Source organism: Enhydra lutris, unplaced genomic scaffold (genome assembly GCF_002288905.1).
Source record: "Enhydra lutris kenyoni isolate GAN:26980312 unplaced genomic scaffold, ASM228890v2 scaffoldscaffold55, whole genome shotgun sequence".
Taxonomy (NCBI): Eukaryota; Metazoa; Chordata; class Mammalia; order Carnivora; family Mustelidae; genus Enhydra; species Enhydra lutris.
The window spans coordinates 5,162,604-5,181,381 of record NW_019154139.1 but is presented as its reverse complement, the minus strand read 5'-3'; the positions used below and the strand labels follow the sequence as shown (position 1 = coordinate 5,181,381).

The following is an 18,778-nucleotide window of genomic DNA, read 5'->3' as shown; positions in this document are numbered from 1 at the left end:
ACTTCGCATTCTATCCGAGGCATTTCCACATGTTCTTAAAATCTTCCAGAACATCATTTAAATGTTTGCACGCCATTCCATTATAAAATATCCTACCCTGATTTTCTGAACTATTTTTTTGAACATCTCTGTTGGCTCCACTTTATAATGACTACCCGGTGCATAAATTTTTGTACGTAACACACATTTTTCGTCATTTGTTTTTAGGGTGCTTTTTTAGTTTGTCATTAACTTTTTAAGAGAAGTAACGTCTTAGGGATAGTTTTGTTCTTTTTTCCTTGTAAGGAAGTAGTATACAGTGACTATGTGGAAGTGTAGGAGTCTGCCACGTGCCTGAAAATTAAAACGCGACGATGGTCCACTTAGTACCGTGCTAGGCCATCGGTAAGACACTACGGGCAGGAGCATAAATTACATCCCTTTTCGTGGAAGCAGTTTGACCGTGTGTATCAGGAGCCTGAAATACATGAGCACAATAACAACAGCTCCAGGCTGAACGCTAGAAACCCAAAGGCCCATCAGCCTAGAACGGGCAAATAAATAGCGGCATCTTCACACCGTGGACAGTTCCGTAGTGAGCGGGTGAACAAGGTTAGAGCCGCGGGCTGAACATGGCACGAATGCGCGTCAGAAACGTGTAGGACCAGCAACAGCAAGGCCAGCCCCAGAGGAGGCGTCAGGTGCGACTGGGCCCACATGAAGTTTTGAGACGGGCGAGAATGATCCATGCTGCTGGCCAGCAGGGGAGGGGTTAGCAAGGAGAGCAGAGTCTTTGGGGCTGCGTGTGCCCGAGTCTCAGTCTGGTGCTCGCTGTGCAGATGTGTGGTCTGTGTAGGGAAGTGTACCGAGCAGTGTACTTAGGACGTGCGTGCTTTTCCGTATGTAGATTATACTGCAGGGTAAGGTTTTAAATGTGTGTGTGCAAGGAGACTTATGACAGACTGACGAACGCGCACAAAAAATTAGACACCAATGTGACAGTAGACAGGATTAGGGAAGTGTGGTACCCGTGGAATGATTCAGACATCTCGGTCACACTTCCAGGGACACCTGGGTGGCTGTCGGTTCTAGCATCTGCCTTCGGCTCGGGTCATGATCCCGGGGTCCTAGGATGGAGTTCTACATTGGGCTCCTTGCTCAGCGGGGAGCCTGCTTCCCCCTCTGCCTGCTGCTCCCCCTGCTTGTGCTTGGTCTCTCTCTCTCTGACAAATAAATGAATAAAATCTTTAAAAGAAAATTCAAATCACATTTCCAAATAATAGAAGGTATTAGATGATGGTGTTTATGACATAGGAAGCTATTAAACCAGCTTCTTTAAAGCAGGACTAGAGTATATATCCACGTATGTACATATGCGATGACTCACACTTTTTTATTCTCAGTTATCATCACACTTCATTGGATGAAAGGCACCAGGATGTTAGCTGACGATCTCCGAATAGGAGAAATTGAAGGATACTTTCCTTTTTTTCTACTTTCCTTCACTTACCAGATTTTCTACAATGAGTGTATTGCTTTCATGACCAGAGTAAAATAATTATCTTATTTAATAAGATTATTTAAGAGGTCTGTGGTTCTTGGGAAATGAAAAGCAAACACAGTTGACCTCCTGTTACTTGTCCATTTTTATTCCCTCTAGAACTTTGGTACTAAAACAGGGACTGAGGAGACAGCTGATCTTGAGGTGAACAAGCAGGTTATTCCTTGAGGTCAGTCTTGGAGAAAACTCACTTTTCTTCCTTATGAGCCATCATTTTGTATTAGCGAATACAAAGACACTTTGTAAATAGTATTTTGCAACAAAGTACAAAATATTCAGGGCTATTTTATTTTCTTGTTGCTTCAACATCATCGCTATTCATAGTTAAAATGGACCTCACAGGAGCATTTTTAAAAGAAATAATTCATTTATATACTCTCAGCAGATAGTCTCATTGAATTTTGTCAAAAAGTAACCTTTTGCAAAAACAGATAAACCCTAAGTGGTCATGAACTTTCAAAAACGAGCCTTTTCCCTGGACACATTGAGGGCGGACGCTGCTTCCTTACCCGGCGGGCAGTAGACATTCTGTGCCTTTTGATGAGTAGTGTTTACAGAGCTTTCCAGAAACTGCAGAGGCCCATTCTGCGTGCTGCCTCCTGTCTCGTGGCCCTGAAATGGTTGCGGAGGACGCCATCTGCTCGGCCAGGCGGCCACGATCTGGTCCTCCACAGTTGTGGACAGGGGGACGTCCGTGAGCTCACCTGTTTCATCCCAGCCGTTTTACGGTCCTGATAAATTTCTGACGTCCTTCTTTTACAAGCTACACTAGCATTTTTCTTTCCAGTGAAAGTTTATAAAACAAGCCAGGTGAAAAAGAAAGACTTCAAAGTGAGGCTGACCCTGGGAGTTAGATGGGCCCCCCTCGCGGAGCCCGGGCATGGTGTGATCCACTCACGGCCCGCGTCTCACTGGTGGAGCATGTTGGACTCGCGTGTGGTTCCAAATCCACGAGCCTCTGTCTTATTCTGCACCTGTTCCCTGACTAGGTGACTACCTGGGCGGAGAGGCGTACTGGGCCGGCGGCCTGCACGTGTACACGCCCCTGCCCTTCCGGCCCGGCCAGGGCGGCTTCGGGGAGCTGTTCAGAACGCACTTCTTCCTCAACGCCGGCAACCTGTGCAACCTCAACTACGGTAAGGCCCGGGCTGCCCCGACACCATCCGGCGCTCTTGGCCTCGTGTTCCCAGCGTGGCGCCCGAGCAGCTGCCCGCTGGTTAGATGACGGTGTCGTTACGATCAGAGAATGGGCCTCCCTTTCTCCAACAGCGCCTGATAAGGGGAGCAAAGTTGTTGAATGAAACACACATGAGAAAGCGCCATCAGAGGTGGTCTTGCAAAATCTGCTTACTCGCTCACATGGCAGATGTGTCTGTCTGGGCCGCCTGCTCTCCGTTGGCCATTATGACCCCCGAGCTGAGTTGGGTTTGCCTCTCCCTCAAGGGGCTCGGGGCCGGAGGAGAGTCACGGCCGACGCCTCCAGCTAGGGGGACTTGAAGAGATATCTGGAGCGCTGTGCAAAAGACGAGGGCCCTAGCCTGCAGCGTGGAGCAGGACTTCCCGGGTGGCCGGATGCGGGGGAAATGCCATTCTAGGCAGAGGGGACAGAATGGGCCAGGCCCAGAGATGGCTTCTGGCGCACTGAGTGGGAAGTCAGCTCCCCAGCCCTCCCCTGATTTCGGTCCTAATCCCCCTTCATGGATTCTCCTTGAATGTCCAGGCCCGGCTTTAAATGCCCCTGAAGGCCACACAGCAAGGCGGAGAGCCAGGGCTCTTTGAGGACAGCTCTGCGAGGGGCTCCGCACTCTTGGTCACATCCTCTTCTCTCTCTCCAGGGGAGGGCCCGAAGGCTCACATCCGGAAGCTGGCCGAGTGCATCCGCTGGTCTTACGGTGCCGGGATTGTCCTCAGGCTCGGCAACATCGCCCGGCTGGAGCTGAATTACTGTGTCCCCATGGGCGTGCAGAAGGGGGACAGGTAGGTGCTAGGGGTTCTTCTCCCAGGTGCATTGCACCGTCTAGCAATTCCGTTTTGTTGCAGACATGGTTAATCGTTTTATCAGTGGCTTTAAGAAGCCAGGTTGGAGGAGAAATGGAATAGTCTGCAAAATCATGAAAGCACATTGTTCTCCGTTGGGTTTTTCTCCATCCAGTTTGGAGGGAAAATGTGACGTGTTCCCCTACCTCATTCACGTTGCACTCACTGTCGCCAAGTCATGGGGGCCCCTCCCCAGGTCCGGTCGGAGGAATCGAGGAGGCATTAGATGGATCCTGCTTGTTAAAAATGGAATGAGGTATTTCTGGCGGGTGACTTTACAGGCCAGGAACTCAGAGTTGGAGGGGACAAGGCTTTGCTCCTGGCCACAGAGGTCTCATTCCCCAGAGCCTTTTCTTGGGAGCAGAGGAACCTGCCAGCCTGGCCTTTCTCCCCCAGTCCTCTTACTGAGCAAGATTTGCGAAATATGGCCTGAGGTCATTTACAGTTACAGAAATTCCATTTCTTGGTTTATCTGGCATCCGTTGTATACATTTTGAGAAATGCAGAAGCAGTGTCTCAGTCCGTATCAGGTGGGGCCGCCCTAACAGAACACCGCACACTGGGGGCCCGACCTGCAGACGTGTGTGTCTCACGGTTCTGGAGGCTCCAAGTCCGGGACCAGGGTCCCGGCCAGTTCGGTTCCTGGTGAGGGCTCTCTTCCCGGCTTCTTTCCGTATCCTTACCTGGCGAAGAGAGAGCGAGCTAGCTCTCCGATGTCTCTTCTGATAAGGACCCTTAGAGGCCTTACCTCTGAATACTGTCTCATGGTCAGGGCTTTCACATGCGAGTTCTGGGGGCACGTCAGCATTCTGCCCGTTCGCAGTGTCTGTATTCTCCCTCATTATTTTCACGCTAATGCATTCGGGGCTGTAGGCTGTATTTCTTTCCTTTTGGCGTTCTGTCTACACTTATGTGGCCACCAAGCGGTGGTGCTGGCTGAGTCACAGCCCGAGTCTCAAGCGTGACGTTGGAGTTTGTCCTCACTGAAAGAAGAATGGTGCTGCTTCTCCTCCCGCCGTCTCCTGCTTCGGTGTGGTAGGTGGTGGTGCCTTTTACCGGGTGGCTGCTTCAGCGGGCTTTTAAGGAAGCACCAGCTCTTAGGTGCGGCTCAGGAATCTGTCGTCCAGAATCCTTAGGGTGACGCAGTCCCTGGCACGTGCCCCTCTTTCTAGCCAGGAGGCTGATTCTGGCCGCCGGGCTGCCCTGGCTCCCAGTGACGTCCGCGCCACCGCCCCCAGCTGCTACTCTGATCGCCGTTGACTCCCCTTCACCCCGCGCCTGTTCTCTGCACAGAGCCAGAGCTGAAAAGGGTCTGGGTGCACGGACTGTCTGTGCGGGAGTCCAGCTGTCCACGCGGTGTCTCAGCTCAGCTGCTCTGTGGCTGTGTGACCCAGGGCGAGTGACTCAACCCCTCTGGGTCTCAGTTTTCTTGCCCAGAGAATGGGCACTCATGACCATGCTTGAATGAACCCTCGCATGGGAAGCCCTTAGAACGGTGCGCGGCGTTTTGTCTGTAGATGTTGGTGCCTGCTCGTGTTGTGGCTCCTGGCGGACTCACTGGGGCCCTTTTCACTAAGGAAGCCAAGCGCGTTCCCTTCGGAGACATTGTCCCTCCGCTTCTGCATTGGCTGCCCCTGGCTGTGTTTCAGATGCGCCACAGAGGGGATGTCATTTCCCGATTTCAGAGATAATGAAATGTGAAAACGGGCATTTTTCTCCTAGAGCAAGGTTTGCACATTAGGTAACTTTGTAGCAGATTCCGCACACGTTTACAGTCCCCGGTTAGTGAGCAGAGTTTGGCAGGCTGTGTTCTGTGAGGCCGTGTTCCCACCGCAGGAGACAGTGTGGGTCTCCCTGGCCCACCCCACTGGGTGCTAAGTGGGAGCACCAGAGGGGCGGGTATCTCCAGGGTGAAGTCAGGTGTGGGTGCCGAAGCCCCAGGAGCAGGCGCTTCTCAAATCATAATGTGCCCCTGGCTCCACGGGGGGCTCTGGGAAAGGCAGACCCTCCCGGGTGCGGGGTGACCTGCAGACACCGCATTCCTATTGCGCTCTTCAGGGAGGCTGATGCTTGTGGACCAGCCACCCTCGGAGGGAGACCGACCTGTGTCCCTTCTGAGAGCAGTTACAGCGTTCCTGGGGAGAGACGGCGATCATTCACATTGACTGAATGCGTGCCTCGTGTGAGGCCCCAGCTAAGTCCTTGATGCCGTTCTGGAAGCCTCCCACCCGCTCTGTGCAGGGGAGGGTGTCCCCTCGCACAGACGAGGACGGCAGCCTCGGCAGGTCCGTGGTCAGCTCAGCAGCAGGACCGGGCCTGCCTGAGGCCGGACCTTGTGCCTTTGCCTCCGCACCAAAACCACGCGAGCACCGAGCACCAGCACCAGCACCTCCCTCTCCTGAGAGCCTGGACGTGGGAATGCGGTGCTCCTCGCAGCCCCACGCTGCTTTCTCTGTGCGTCGGGCGTTAACCGCGGAAAGAGAAAAGTCATCTCCTCTGTGCTTATCTTCTTGGAAGATCTTCCTCGGACTTGAATTCTATACGCACTTTCCTGTCTCAGAGATTGTACAGGCTGTTTCCACGACGATTGATCCGTTTGGGTTAACCGTGTCGGTATTAGTGCAAGTTATGTAAGTAAATGCATCCTAAATATTTTTTATTACAAAGAAAACTACAGTGCTTGTGGCTTTACAGCCGAGGCTGTCGTGTCTGTCCTGGAATGATCGTCGACCACGGAGAACTGACTACTCCCCTCTCAGCCAGTTCCCAGAGAGCAGCAGACATGGGGCTGCAGGCCCAGCCCTGCCCTGTCCCTGTGTGTCCCCCCGCCCATGTGACTTGGGGCACGTCCCTGGGGCTATGGGCCTCCTGTCCTTCAGCTCAGCCCGCGGCTGCCGTCCCCATGGCTGCAGTGTTGTTCCAGGCCACTGGATGTCGCTGTGGTCCGAGGATCGCTGCCCCGCTGCGGACGCTGTGGACCCCGCGTCTTTCCCCCATTCACGGAGTCCTTGCGGAGAACGCTTGCTTCTGTTCACCTGTCAGCTTTGCTCTCTCTAAACATGAAGAATCTGTTTCAGAGACGAATTTCAGATGCGGCTTGCTCTGGAAGGGGGAAGCGTGCCGTGCACACGGTATTTAAAGGCCAGAACACAAGGAAGCCCCACTGCCCCTCCAGCCGGGCTCTGCTCTGTGACCCCGACCGTGCTGCTCGCCGCAGATGCGTTTTGTGTCCAGCGTCCCCCGTGCAGGGTCCGCCTAGTTACCCCTGAATGTGGGGCTTGCTTTGACTCTGCGCGGCTGTGTTTGAAGCTTCACCATCAGACTGGGAATTGTGTGAAGTTCGGGTGACATTGTGAGAATTTGATCTTCATTTCGGAAATCAGGCAGTGGCAGAACAGGGTTAGGTGTGTGAGACTCGCCTGGGGATTCCCTCCACTCTTAACGCAGACCCACTCCGATTAGGATTTCAGACCTTTCCACGAGCGGAAAGAGCTCTGGAACGCGGGCTGCATTTTGTGCTGGGGGGGATTGACGGCAGGCACCGGTGTCTGAGACCTGACTGTGTTCTCTTGTCCAGGCTCTCTGACGGCGGCCCTGGAGGCGCAGGGGTGAGCGAGGCGGTTCCTGAGAGCCACTCACTCTAGGAAGCGGGAGATGAGAAAGAGACTCATCTCGCCTGGGGAGGGTGTGTGAGGGCTTCCCGGGGGGAGGTGGTTTCTAGGCTGGGGACTTGCGGGGCGGGCGCTCCAGGCCACAGAGCAGCCCAGCCCAGGCGCATAAGCCCGGAATGCCAGCGACTGTCATTCTGCAGGAGCAGAAGGGAGTTCGGGGAGGGGCCGCTTGGTCCCGGCCGCTGCCCTCTTCCATCCTCTCTGGCCTTTTCACTTTGGGCACACGCCCAAGGCCAGTGAGTTCTGGCCCTCCTCTGCCTTGTCCGCTGCCATGGTCCCTGGCCGGCACCTGGTGTCCCCGTGTGACTGCCGAGGGGCCGTGCTCAGGTCTGAGGGCTCAGCAGTGGGATGGTGCCGGGGGGACCCTCACAGAGACCCCTATGGTGACTGTCACGGTGTGGAGCGGGAGGCAGGGGGCTGCTGGCAGGGGCTCCAGGGTGCACACGGCCAGGCCTGTTGGGACCCTGCTGGAGGGAGGGGACCCGGGGGAGACCCAGATGACCTAACTCTGAGGTGGACCCACGATAGGAGGACACATGTTTTGGTGACGCGGTCTCAGCGGCATCAGCCTCGTATAACTGTGACACGCTGTTGTGTTCTCGGTGGGCGCCTGCTCTTCCCGGCACAGGCAGTGATGCAGGCATGGACCCCTGTTACGGACCCGGTGGTGTAAAATAGAGAAGTCATAGATGCGAGCAGAACCTGTACAAACACAGCGCTGGCTTTAGCTGTAGGTCTTTGCCTGCCGGAGGACATTGGTGGGCTTTGCTGCCAGTCACCGAGGGCCTGCCACCGTCCTGACTGGGGCACTCCTCATGCCGTTGGCCACGGAGCACCTCGGTCCCGCAGGGGGTCCTGGTGATGGGGACATTGGTCCGCCTTAAATCTCTTCATAGATCAGGGGTTTTATTCACTCACTTACAGGGCGAAAAAGAAAAACTTCTTGCAGGTTTTCATACTCTGTATACCCTGAGACTGGGCAAGGGCACAGGGGTTATGCCAACAAAATTATCAAGTTTCCTTTCAACGTAGGAACAATTTTTTTTTTTCTTAATTTTTAAGTAATCTCTACCCCAGTGTGGGGCTTGAACTCACAACCCCCAAGATCAAGATCGCGTGCTCCACTGACTGAGCCAGCCAGGCGCCCCTGAAGGAGCCAGTCTGGCCGTCCAGTTTTTCTGGACATTGTCCCCAGCTCGCACAAACGCTGTTCTGCAGATGCACGGTCAGCTGCTGTTGGGATTCAGAATGGCAGTTTCCATGAAGCTTAGGCCTCCTGGCGCTGATGGCCCCGGGCCAGGCCCCCCCCATCGCACATCCAGCCGCCATGCAGGCCCTGGGCACAGCCTCCAGGCAGGCAGAGGGGCGCTGCCAGGCAGGAGCCTGCCCTCCACCCTGCGCCGTGCTTCTCCGCCTGCCGCGCACCTGCGTTGCTGTGACGTCAGCAGGACGGGTGTCGGCTGCGGCCCGGGGACTCCTAGGGGTGGCCTGGCTGTGGCCTGGGCCTTCATGGGGACAGGAGCCTGCAGGTGCCCTGGTGTCTGGGCACAGGGGCCCGCTGTCGCCCTCCTGCTGGCACAGGAGCCTCACCCCTCTTCCTCCTTGCTCTCTGAACGCGGGCTCGGTGGTTCGTCAGCAGCACGTGGGGGAAAACCCACAGAACAAAACCTGTAGAGCGTCAGCTTGTCACAGGATCGTGAGCAGTGTGACTCCTCTGCACCCTTCCTTTTCCCGGGTCAGGAGCAGCTTCTGAGAAGTGGCAGGGGCACCCCTGCTGGGCTGCGGATGCTGCTGTGGTCTTTAGCCCCGGGACCCGCCTAGGGTCTGGGCTGGCCCGAGCTCTCCACCCTCCCTGCCCCCTTTCCTTCCTCCTCATTTCTCCTGCTCCATCTTCCTCCTCCTGCACCCTCCCTGCTCTGCGTCCTCCCGACCTCCCTGTCCTCCCTGCCCCCACCTTCTCCGTCCTCCCTGCTCCCATTCTCCGTCCTCCCTGCTGCCACCTTCTCTGTCCTCCCTGCCCCCTCCTTCTCTGTCCTCCCATCTCTACTTCCTGTCCTCCTGCTCTCTGTGCCTCCCCGTCCTCCCCAATCCCACTGTGTGCTATACTTTGCCAGGTGCCTTCCACAGCCACCTGTGTTCCTTCCAGCAAGGACACCTCTCTTGTCACCGCTCTGCTCTGCACAGAAAGTCTCTCACAACTTACTCCTTGCCTGGCAGCCTTAGAAACCACACAAAGCTATTTCCCCCTCAGGGCTTTTATTGTTCATGACATTTCTGCCTTGGCTCCTTCGTTTCCTTTTGCCACTTGGGTCAGAACTGGGGGACCGGAAAGGAGGTGGGGAGGGAGCCCCTCCTTCCCCCGGAAAGGAGGTGGGGGAGGGAGCCCCCACCTGAAGGGGGATCTGTGTCCCCACGTGTTACTGTGTTTTTAGCCTCCGGAAGCTGGTTCTTAAGGCAGCAGGGGAGGAGGCTGCAGGGCTCGCGGGCAGGATAGGGCAGCAGGAGAGGAGGGCCAGAGGTGGGGCGCCGCCTAGAGTGGCCGAGTCCACGGCGGCTTTTGCTGGAGGCAGGAAGAGAGGTGCCGGGGATGGCATTGTGATGACGGGGCTGAGCATTGATTGTCTGCCCTTTGCTTTTTTAGGATATGTGACGGTGTCCAGTTTGGAGCCGGGATTAGGTTCCTGTAGCTGCCGCGCACGCTCGGGACCACGCACCTTCTCGCCGAGGAACCATGTCCGCGCCGTTCTTTGCAGCCCTCGTGGGAAACCACACCAATAAATTTTAAAGACAAACACTCAGAGACACCGTGGATATGATTTGCTTTCCGCTGCTCTGTGTCCCACGCCGGCTTTTCTGGAGGACCGCGTGGAGGGGGGACATTCCAAGTTGCCCCGGGCTATTCCACATGGACAGGCCAGCCGGGAGGTCCCGTCGCACGGCGCCCCAGTTGCTTTCCCTCCCAGGCTCCTGGAGCCTCCTCGTCTGGTTCCCTCGCACTAGAAGCCCGCAGCCGAGCCCCAGGGGAAGCCCGGGCGCTGGTGGAGGGCGAGGGCTCTGCTGATGCCAGGGGGGAGCACGCTGGTGGGTGCCGCAGCCACAGTTCCGGGGGCTGGAGCCCTTTAAATGCACGTGGGTGGTGTGGAAAAATCATGTGGCACATTGGGGACACTGAAGCAGAGACAAAATATGTGTTCGTTAGAGGTAATAGCATTAGTGAGATGGGTACACCAGCTGCCCGGCGCTGCTCAAACTACCCCACACCTAGAGCTTAGAACAACATGAACCAACCAGCTTGTGGCCTGGAAGCCCGAGCTCCTGACTGAGCCTCGCAGGAATCCGTGTCCGCACCACCGTGGTCCTTCTGGAGCCTCCAGGGGAGAATCCGTTCCCCGGCCTTCCGGCCTCCAGGGGCTCCCATGTCCGTGGCTCCCAGTCCCGTCCCGTATTTTCTAAGCCAGCTGGGGATCGTCTTCCCGTCTCTGTCTCTGCTTCTTGCCTCCCTGGTGCATTTTCAGACCCTCGTGAGTGTGTTGGGCGCTCCTGGCCGGCCCAGCTCCTCTATTTTAAGTTCAGCAACCTTGGGTCTGTCGGTGACCTCAATTCTCCCTTGTCGAGTTACGTGATGGCCACAGGTTCCAGGAATAAGAACACAGACATCTTGGGGGGGCCTGTTACTCCCCTTGTATCTCTCAAAGTGATATTCTCAGGATATACTTAATTAGTCACATGAAAAAAAATTTTTTTGAAAGTTAAACCGCCTTCAGATTCTTCTGGAGAAATGTCCAGGGCTGCAGACGGTGCCCAGGAGCGTTTTACTAGTGGATTTTTCCGTCTCTGAGCCGGGGCTGAGCTCCCGTCCCTTGCAGTCGTCCCTGTGACTTGTTTCTGTCTCTGCCAAGCGAGCTTGCGTTTCAGGAGCCGCTTGAGACCAAGGCCCCCTCTCGTCCCTGGGCCAAGCTCTCAGGCCCCCAGGGACCGTCTCGCCCCCATTTCCTGTGGGAACTATGGGGATTTTGCAAGAATGTGTAAGAAACAGCAGTTTTGCCGTCCTGGTAAGTTGGGAATGTGGGGAAATACGCTTTTTCCCCTGAGTTATTTTATTGTTTATAGTCTCATATTTATGCCTTGGGCAAAATGAGAGGCCCGTGTCCTAACACTGTCCTGTTCGGACTGTAAATTAAGTAAAACCCGAAGAATTCTCTCCGACACTGTGACCTGTGAGACTCCGTCTCCCGAGCCAGCGGAGAGCCCGAGAAGGAGTGTTGAAAGCCTGCAGGACTCACCCAGCCCTGCCCGGGCTGCCGGCCCCGGCTCTTCCGTTAGATCGCGCCAGGCCCAGCGGTGGCGGCCGCACACCCTCTGCAAGGGGGAGTGGAAGTGGGTGACAGTGGGAAGTCTGCCCGCTCCCAGGTGGGATTCGGTGGGCCAGACGGGAGCATGAGCAAACGCTTCACGGAGTGCTTCCCGGGAAAGGCCAGAAACGAGGTGAGTTCTGTTGCGGGAAGCAGTTTTTCCCAGCTGCCGTTTCAGGCCGTCCGCGATGGTGGAAAAGAAACGTGAGAAGCTAACGAACCCCTCCGGGGAACCTTTGCATCCTCGTGCCGCTCCGTTTTTCTGTGACTCCCTGCGTGTCCGGGACCGGAACCGAGCGGGGTAAGTTTCATGCGGGCCACGAAGCCCCGCTTCTCTGTCCAGACCGAGACCGCAGCTGCTTTCCCCAGAGGGCCGCCTGCCAGGCCTCAGCTGCTGTTTGTAAGGAGGAGACTGACCTCGGAGCCCGATTTTCATGGGAGACAAAGCCACGTCCTCCATGACCATGAGCTAGTGTCTGCGCACACCGCGAATGACCTCTACCGGCAGCTTCCTGGGCAGCCTGCTCGCTGGGCAGGGCCAGCGGCTCCGCGGGGCTGACAGTCCCACCAGGGAGCAGGCTGTCCTGCCAAGTGCCAGCGTTCTGGGCCAGGGGACAGCCGGCAGCCCGCACCGGGGAGGCTCTGCCACCAGCACCTCAGGTCACATGTCCCTTCGCCGCTTCCAGCAGAGGCCCTGCCTTCCTCACACACGTGTCTCCTCCAGCTAAGAATTCTCTTTGGTCTGTGGGTTTGCTTTCTTTTTTTAAAGATCACATAAACTCACCTTTGGGACAGTTAGATGTGTTCAACTACAGCCTACGTCCAGAGGTCCCCAGAGAGGAGAGGATTCCTGAGCCCAGAAAACAGGAGCCAGATAGCTACGCTTTATTATTTTATTTTGATATTTATTTTGTCTAAAGTAGGCTCCGTAATCATCATGGGGCTGGAACCCGTGACCCCAAGATCGAGGGTCACGTGCTCTATCCACTGAGCCAGCCAGGCGCCGCAGGAGAGCTGGGTTTTAAATGAAGTGTTTAAGATCAGGCGGCCGTCCCCAAAATTCGCATCTCTAGCGTCTCTTAAAAAACTGGGTCTAGGGACGCCTGGGTGGCTCAGTTGGTTGAGCAGCTGCCTTCGGCTCAGGTCATGATCCCGGCGTCCTGGGATCGAGTCCCGCATCGGGCTCCTTGCTCATCGGGGAGCCTGCTTCTCCCTCTGCCTCTGCCTGCCATTCTGTCTGCCTGTGCTCGCTCTCTCTCCCTCTCTCTCTCTGACAAATAAATAAATAAAATCTTAAAAAAAAAAAAAAAAAAAACTGGGTCTAACGACACACTCAGGGCGGCAGAGGGCTGGAGCAGGGCGGGGGCCTTCAGCCCGTGTCTGGGCAGCCCCACCCGCCTCCCCCAGGCGGGCCTTCTCTCTCCTCTGCGCTTCCTGCCTTTGGCCCATCAGGAGGGGAAGCAGGGCCGGGGAGGAGGCAAGTCTTCTGGGGGCAACTGTCAGGGTGGACAGACGGTGAGCCCCAGGTCGGGGCCGAGCTCTAGCTGTGCAGGCTGTTCCCCAAATCCCCTTCTGTCCTCCGGGCCTCTGGTTGTGTTCTGTTAAGGAGGGGATTTGGGTGGTTCACCTGTCTGCGACGGAGAGCACGGTCCTAGCCAGCTGCCTGCCGCCCGTGGGTTTTCTCCTGTCCTTCCTCTGCCCCAGCTAAGTGCCCGCCCACGGGTCCTTCCTCTGCCCCCAGCTAGGTGCCCGCCCACGGGCCGCCTCACAGACCGCGTCGTCTGTTCTTGAGTCGTCAGTCCAAGGAGTGTACAGTAGGCACTCGCTGGCCGTTCAGCTCTGCAGATAGCCAGATCTGGCTTCTCAGTACTAGGTGTGACATTGGCAGACTTCTCCAAAGCCATCAGGTCCCACCGCAGGTGGGGACACAGCCGACAAGCTCCACTGTATAACCCCTGAAAGCTTGTTCACAGCATCCAAAATGGGAGCCCTGGGAACGGCACATAAATTCCTCTGTGTCCTTTTTTTTTTCCTTTTTTTTCTTTTGCACTGATCTTGCTGGATGACTGTTAAGTCTAACAGCAGTTCTCAAACTGTTTGGTCTCAGGACCCCTTCACACTGTCAAAAATTGTGGAGGAACCCCAAAGAGATTTTGTTCATGTGGTGGATACTAATACTTAACACACGGGGTATGGAAACTCAGAATTTTATTTTACTTTTTTAAAGGTTTATGTATTTATTTTAGAGAGAGAGAGAGAGAGAGAGAGGACACTTTTAAGCAGGGGGAGGGAGAGAGAGACTGTCAGTCAGACTCCTCCCTGAGCTTTGTGCCTGACACAGGGCTCGATCCCAGGACCCCAAGATCATGACCTGAGCTGAAATCAAGAGTCAGGCGCTCAACCAATGGGGCCACGCAGGCGTCCCTGGAAATTGAGAATTTTAAAAACGTATTATTTCCTTTAACAATAACATACCAGGAGTGCCTGGGAGGGTCATGAGTTCAAACCCACACTCAGCATGGAGCCCACTTAAAAAATAAACACATAAAAATAAAATAAAAAATAAACATATTCCTTGCTAACATAAATAACACTTTATGAAGAATGTATTTCCAGAAGAGATTTGGTGAGGCGAGTGGCACCGTTTAGCAATGCTGCAAACCCCTTGACTATCTGTCTTCAAAACACGGATTCTCACGCCAGCCTCTGCATTCAATGTCTTGCGGGTGAGGTCGTTGAAAGGCCGTGAGGGAATCCGTCCCCCTGCAGGTAGGTGTCTGGAAAAGAGGACAGTATTCTAATAGCCTTTTCAGGGTACTGTCACTATTCTTTGCTATTTCACCAAAACTCAGCAAGTGACAGTTTTTTACAGATTAGTACCAGTTTGGAAGCAAACACCTCAGTGACTTCATAACTTCCCACAGATAGACTAAATCCACGAGTTCACCTGGCGCCGTGACTGGATCTTTTCTCCCCAGGCGTGATTTTATGACAACATCATGCCCTGGTGCTTTGGGAAATCCTGGTTCACCAAGTTAAGCAAATCTTCCAAATACTGGCCCATGTCACGATCGCATGAAATAAAAAGATCACATGTAATTTTTAAAAGATTTTTATTTTGACAGAGACCACAAGCAGGCAGAGAGGCAGGCAGAGAGAGAGAGGGGAGGAAGCAGGCTCCCCGCTGAGCAGAGAGCCGGATGCGGGGCTCGATCCCAGGACCCTGGGATCATGACCTGAGCCGGAGGCAGAGGCTCAACCCACTGAGCCGCCCAGGCGCCCCAAGATCACATGTACCAATGTCACTCCTGCCTTCCTCAGGAAAACCCTCACATGTTGTGAAGCCGCCGAGCCCGCGGTGCTGGATACAAGCCCCCCCCAAGTGGCCAGTTCTCCCGTGGAAGCTCTTGTGTCATCATTGCCCGCAAACAGCTGTCATTGATTTCCCGGAGGAAACCCCCTTCATTCATTTTCAAGGAAGTGTCCACCAGATACCCAAGCCCGAGTCACCCGTCGGTCAGTCTCTCCTTCAAGTCACGGTTCGGCGGGTCCTGCCCGGGCCCCAGCCCCGTAGTACGTTCCCCGAGTGGACGTGCCTCCGCGTGCAAGCTCTCGGCGTGCTCCTGTGTCTTCGCGCGGAAGGACGGGGCTGAGCTCTAAGGGAACCGGCCTTCTCCGCTTTGCTGAGGCCGAGGTCCAGTGAGCCTAACATCTGTGCTTTGCTCGGCGCGCCCAGGCGGGAGCACAGTGACCGCTAGGAGGCGCCCTCCTCCAGCTCCAGGTGATACCCACTGCGGCACAGGCACCAGGAGAGCCAATGTCCCCGAGAGCCAAGTCACTCAGTAATATCTTGGTGGTATGAAAATCCGTTTGACCTCACAGACCCTGGAAGTCTCAGGGACCGCCAGGGGCCCGTGGACCACGCACCCATCTCTCACTGTCCGAAACCTGTGATTTCAGGCTGCGGGGTCCCCCCCAGACAGCATGGTGGTGTCCGCTGTAGCCTAATGCTGGGGACGCCAGGAATGTGAGAGCCTCCAGACGCACCTGAAGAGGAGGGACAGCTGGGAATGACAAACCCTCTTAGCATCAGATAGAAATCATGTCCCCTCCCCGCCCTCAGACTGCTCTTGTGGTGGAAACTGTGTAGGGAAATGGATGTAAGGGGCTTGGTGCACCGTTGGAGCTGAAGGCGGAAGCCCCTGTTGGGTTGGGGGTGGAGTTGGTATGGGAGGGGGTCGGGGATGGGGAAGGGGAGGGGAGGCCGGTGGGCTCTGCCTTGGGCTGTAGATGTGATCCAGAGGACTGTGTGAGCAGGGAGAAAATGGGAGTCTTTTCTGTGTTGGTATTTCCTAGAAGTGCCGTAAAGAGAAAACATAACGGTATGAAGTTGGAATGAAATGTACACGTCTTAACGTCCACACTTAGATGCTCCAGTTTGAGACGTGAGCTGTGGGAAGCTGTCCCAGCCCTGCTGTCCCGGGGTCAAGCCAGCTGTCCCAGCTTGGCAAATGAACCAAGCTTTGCTGGAGTGGGGCTAACGGTCATCCGGACAGCTTGTCCCCACACCCGAGTCGTGACTTTCTACGTGGCATCTTTGCGACAAGTGAATTACTGGATTCCTCTGCCAAATCATTAGATAACTTTAAGAACAAAGAACGTTCGTGCAGAAGATTCAGCATTATCTGGCCGGGAAAATAAATAGTAATCAGTTTTGGAAAAGAAAACACATTCTGTGACTCTGGACAAGCTGAAAATTACAGCCTCTCTGCCCGGTTTTTATTTCTATTTTTTTCTTCCCCTTTTCAATCAATTAGTTTCTAATGGAGGAAGCGTTTCCCACATTCATCACTAGATAGATGCACCGGTCAATTAGAATCACTGACTTGGGATGGTTGCGATAATAGCAAGCCCGCAGCCGTCCATCACTGAGGAAGAGAAGGTGACCTCCTCGTATGGGGTCAGAGACCCAGAGACAATTGCTTCGATCTTATTATCATACCCAGAAATTACTGCTCATTGAAGTATAATTTCCCTGAAATACTAAGCGGACAGAGCTGCTGCTAGAAATACTAGAACAATAAAGAGACCGCGGTACGGCCTTGACATTGAGCATGAGGGATGGAAGCTGACAAGCTATCCTCTCCGGGAGGAAGTGCGGAGTGGAGGGTGGCTTGGAATTTCCCGAGACGTTACCATGGCGGGTAAAGGTTAAACAGGGTTCATCCCTAAGCGGTGGTCCAGATGCCTGGGCACCGGGCACTCGCAGGAACCAGCCGGAGCCGCCCCGCCGGCAAGAACCACCCCAGTCTGCCCTGCCTCAGTGCTTAGTGCTGCCCCAGGGCCTCGGTGCCTCTCTGTCTGAACACAGCCTCCCCCTGCTCCTCTGCACGAGTGCGGGGAACAGCAACCTGGCCCGGACTGGAAGAGCACGGCTTAGGAGTCGGAGCCTAAGCGGTCTGGAAACCTCTCTCCTGTCACTCCTGTTCACTCACTCACACCTTGCACACGCAGGTGCGAGGGCTGGACCAGGTGCCTCCAATTCGAATGTATTCGATCTGTTTCTCGGGAAACTCCTCCTGACACGCAGTCCTTCCCAGCCCTCAGTGTCTGGAGAGGGGCTTATCTCTTTGTATGTCATTCTCCCCTCAGAGAACAGAAGTAAATGAGTCCCCCCCACTTTTCTGGGCCTTGGTAACCAAAAAATCCCAAACAAACAAACAAAACCACAATCAAACTCGATATTGCCCTGGGCGTCTCTATTGGTCACAGAGTGGCAGAGCCAAAGGCACAGGAGAGAGAATGCGTCCAGGGGCTAAGACGCCCCCTGCCGGCCTCGGGCGCCCCGGGAAAGGCGGGAAAGGCGCCGGCCTGCTGGTTTGTTGCAGGAAGCTGGGGGGGTGACCCTCTTGACCTTGCACGTGGCAGCTCCTCTGGGTTCCCCTCAGTTTCCCCTTGCTGAGCTGATGCTGCCCCCGTCTTCTGACTCAACCAGAACAGGCAAAAGGGTTAAGCATTCTGAAATGAATTTTAAGGAAAATGAGGCACCGTTGGCCCAAAAGGATTCTAAAAATAGATGATTGATTCAAAAAGGATCTTGGTGCTGCACCTCACTCATCACACATCCCCCGGCTGACCTCCTCAGGAGCTTTGAAAATTCCGAAAATCTTTATTTGCAATAAAGGTGAAAAAATGCCACAGCTCTTTAAAAATCAATGGTGATATTTTTAAAATAAACTTTCCATTTTACAGTTTTCGATTTATATGTGAATGTGAAAGATCGTGCAGAGTTCCCACTTAGCCCACGCCCAGCTTCTATTATTAACGATTTCTGTTAGTCTGAGTATCTTTGCTACTATTAAGGAACCGATTAACTAGTTAATATATTGTTTTTAACTAAAGTCTCTACTCAGATTTCCTTAGTTTCTTCCTCACATCCTTTTCCGGCCCAGGACCCCATCCAGGATGCCCCGTCACACTGAGCCATCCCGTCCCCTTAGGCTCCTCCTGGCTGTGACAGTTTCCCAGACTTGCCTTGCTTTGGCCGCCCTGACATTTTCAAGGAGCGCTGGGCAGGTAGACGGGGTTTCGAGAAAGACTACAGAGGTCAAGTCCCCTTCCCGTCCTATAGCCCGTGACATGCCCCCAGCCGAGATGTTGACCGCCGTCACCTGCCTGAGGTGTGTCTGCGAGGCAGGCTTCCCAAAGATTACTTTAAAAGGAAAACGGGTAAAACAGGGAAGGTGTGTATTGTCTGGTGATTTAAGTCTCCTTGGAACAGAGACCTCGGGAACGGAAATGCAGGGCAGCCTGGAGAGCAGTGCGTCAGTTTGACCCCAAACAGACCTAAGAGGGTCGGTAGATGTGGGGGTGCACGGGACCCTTTCATCAGTGTGGCCTCCAGACCAGACAGTTCGCAAGTGGGGCTGCTGGTGGCTGTGGGAGCCTAGATGATTCTGGAAGGCCACAGTAATGGCAGCAGGGAGTCGGGAAACAAGATCGTAGGCGCCTGGCGCACCAGGCTGAGCCGGGATGGAGGAAGGCAGGGAGGGTGGTGGTGAGACTGGGTTTTACTGGATATGAGGTCTTACCTGGGGCCAGGTGGGGGATGTGAGGCGCGAACGCAGGCTTTCTGGGGAGGGGGGTGCAGCGAGAGAGATGTGGAGGAGGCAGAGCTG

The 18,778-nt window shown here is 54.9% G+C and overlaps 1 protein-coding gene across 1 annotated transcript in view; it reads left to right on the top strand.

Annotated features, from left to right (window-relative positions):
- LOC111157610 (SAMM50 sorting and assembly machinery component) overlaps positions 1 to 10,048 on the top strand; it is a 33,690-nt gene extending 23,642 nt beyond the window's left edge. Inside the window, exons 13-15 of the mRNA XM_022519169.1 lie at positions 2,530 to 2,676; positions 3,376 to 3,517; positions 9,890 to 10,048. Of these exons, the coding sequence (XP_022374877.1) occupies positions 2,530 to 2,676; positions 3,376 to 3,517; positions 9,890 to 9,935 (335 nt within the window). The 3' untranslated portion in view covers positions 9,936 to 10,048. The remainder of the gene's footprint in view (positions 1 to 2,529; positions 2,677 to 3,375; positions 3,518 to 9,889) is intronic.
- The last annotated feature ends 8,730 nt before the right edge of the window (positions 10,049 to 18,778 follow it).